Genomic DNA, 2,806 nt, shown 5'->3' on the forward strand with positions numbered 1-2,806 from the left:
TGACAGTAGGTGGCAGTTTGGTTTTACACACACAGTAAGGTTAAGACAAGTCTTATGAAAGTCACGAAAAGACTCCTGTCTAGTGGAAACATAAAGAGCAGACTAAAATCATGATGGACAAGGATGGAGAGCAGAGGCCTGGTGCTGAATCTGTTTTTCTCCTGTTTTTCTCTGTTTTTTTCCATTTAGCTGGGTTTAATGAGAAAAGAAAAAGATTCCAACTATTCACTTATCTAAAACCATTAAAATAGAGAAGCTTCAACTTTATTTCCTGGAGGGAAACATTTTTACTATTCTATACTATTACCATAAACAACTTCCAAATGAGCCTCAGGCTGCACTTTGGAGGCAAATAAAGAACTTAACATCAATGTGTGCGAAAAATCTAGTTTGACTAAGTGTTAATTCAAGCTACAAAGGCATGTCAAACCTCTCAGATTTTTTATAGTAAAATTATTTATAAAACTTTTTTCCAATAACTTGAAATTAATGCAATGCTTTGCGCTGACCTATCACATTCAATTCTGAAATACATGCTAAGGTTGGTCATGGTTAAGGCAAGTAAGTAAGGGAAAGAAATGTTTAAAAATATAGCACATTTCAATGGCAAATCAATTCAAAGTGCTGTACATTAGAAAATAAGGAAAGTGCACTGCAGTGGCACAGAGGCAACACAAATAGTTAGAGAATGACATTGACACTTTAAAATTAAATGAGCATATATAAAAAAAGATTAAATGATTGATAGATTTTTTTTCAAAAATCAAAATAATTATGAAAGTGGGACGAAAGGTAAACTGGAAACGTACTAATGTTAGATAGCTGCTGCAGGTTTCAGAGCTTCTACAGTTTCTGTGAGTTTATTCCATGCTATACCTATAGGAGAAAAACATTGACCGTGTCAATGTGCTAGGAAAGGGTTAATTGTGCAGCATATTTTCACATTTTCCTTTATTTTGAAAATGTCAGATGTTTTCCATTGTATCCAACACAAGAAACCACAGATCTGGCATTGAAATATTGTTAACATTGATAATCATGACAATAAGTGTGGAATCCACAGGTTTCAACACTTGTTGACAAACTAATATGCTTTCTTTGTATCTGAGAGCACATTTAATTTAGTTGGAATATAATCTAAAGTCAGCTTTCCTGAATAAGTCCGATTATTTGTTTCTTTCATGTGGAATAGAAAAAAAAATATAAATTTGAACTTGTAGTTTACACCAACAGCCTCATGATGGAGACACTGATCCACAATCCAGTGCCACTAATTGCAGACTTTATGTTCCTTAGAGAGGAAATTCAATATTGAGTCTGCCTTACAGTAAGCATGGCAAAGCAAAGAGCATGAGTCATCCTGCAATAAAAAAGCGTCTGGAGCAAGCACTCAAAATAACCATAAAAGAACAATAAAAACTAAACAAAACAACTTGAGCATGATATTAGAGTTCAAGCCGGAAAGATTGGTTTGACTTCTATTGGGAATACATATTTATGGAGGAGATAACCCAGAACTCAAAATACATGAAAAGATATAAACGAGGCGGAAAAAAAGACTATATTAGTGGGTACAAACAAAAATCAAATGGTGTTTATATTCATGCAAAACTTCACATAAAAACCATAAATACTCCTCTGGTTTAATTTATGGAGTTGGATGGATGAGGATGGAAAACATGTGGTGTAATAACTGAGTTTCAATATTACATAACTACAATGATAACATTAATTAATAATAATAATCATGCTACTTTCTAAATGTTAAACAGTGACATGAAACTTGTGTTTCCTTCCAGTTGATTTAATGTCTCAGACTATTTTGAAGTTATCTCCATCAATAGTTTTTTACTTTTCTACTCTTCTATTGTTTTCTTTTGAATTTTTTGCTGTTTTTCATTGTTTTGTCTTGTTTTTTGTTGTTGTTTTTTTTCCTCCACGCCTTCAACCTGATAACTGCAATATGATCACCAGGCACTTGAGTAGGAGAATCTTTAACTAAATTTTGCATTTAGAGCTGTCTTGGTTTTTATGTGACCAAAGATTTGTAATATTCCTGTGAAACTCAACTGTATGACTGCATCCCGTATTTGTTACTAATTTATAAAATAACAAACCAGATGTTACATCAACAACAAAAACATCAGTGACTGTGGGAGACATGGAAGAGCAGTTCCACAAACCAGTTTTAGACCAATTGTGGTTTGTGATATAGTGCATTGTCTTGTTGGAAGTATCTATCATAGGATCAGCTCTCTGTGGTCACAAAGGGCTGGATGTGGTCAGCTACAGTGGCGTCATATCTCTATACGTCTACAATTCCATCTTCTTGTAGTCTAATTGTCCAAATTGGTTCTGGTTTAAATGGTATAGCCTCACATTTTCTTGGCTAATATTTGACACCTGGTTTGGTCTTCTGCTGCTGCAGTCCAGCTGCTTCTATGTTCAACATATTTACATATAATAACCCATTCACCTCGGTTGTAGCAAGTAGTTCTATCAGGTGCAGTTGCTTTGTCAAAATCTTCTTAATTCAGTCTAATAAGTGACTTTGGCTGATATTGCATCAATGGCTGATTCACATTCGGATTTTGTATTAGTGTTGCATCTTTTGTGTTGGTGTTGCAGCTGTTGTATTACTGTTGTAGCTTTTGTATTTTTGGCGTTTGTATTAGTGTTGCAGCTTTTGTATTTCTGTTGTGGTTTTTGTATTACTGTTGCGGCTTTTGTATTTGTGTTGCAGCTTTTGTATTAATGTTTCAGCTTTGGTATTTGTGTTGCGGCTTTTGTATTAACGTTTTGGCTT

The 2,806-nt window shown here is 34.2% G+C and overlaps 1 protein-coding gene across 1 annotated transcript in view; it reads left to right on the plus strand.

The window, feature by feature from the left end:
• The first annotated feature begins 548 nt into the window (after positions 1–548).
• Positions 549–2,806, plus strand: part of LOC107083952 (coiled-coil domain-containing protein 42B-like) — a 24,075-nt gene continuing 21,817 nt past the window's right edge. The window contains exon 1 of the mRNA XM_015373555.1: positions 549–557. Within this exon, the coding sequence (XP_015229041.1) occupies positions 549–557 (9 nt within the window). The remainder of the gene's footprint in view (positions 558–2,806) is intronic.

This window comes from Cyprinodon variegatus, unplaced genomic scaffold, assembly GCF_000732505.1.
Source record: "Cyprinodon variegatus isolate N-32 unplaced genomic scaffold, C_variegatus-1.0 Scaffold88, whole genome shotgun sequence".
NCBI classification, from domain to species: domain Eukaryota; kingdom Metazoa; phylum Chordata; class Actinopteri; order Cyprinodontiformes; family Cyprinodontidae; genus Cyprinodon; species Cyprinodon variegatus.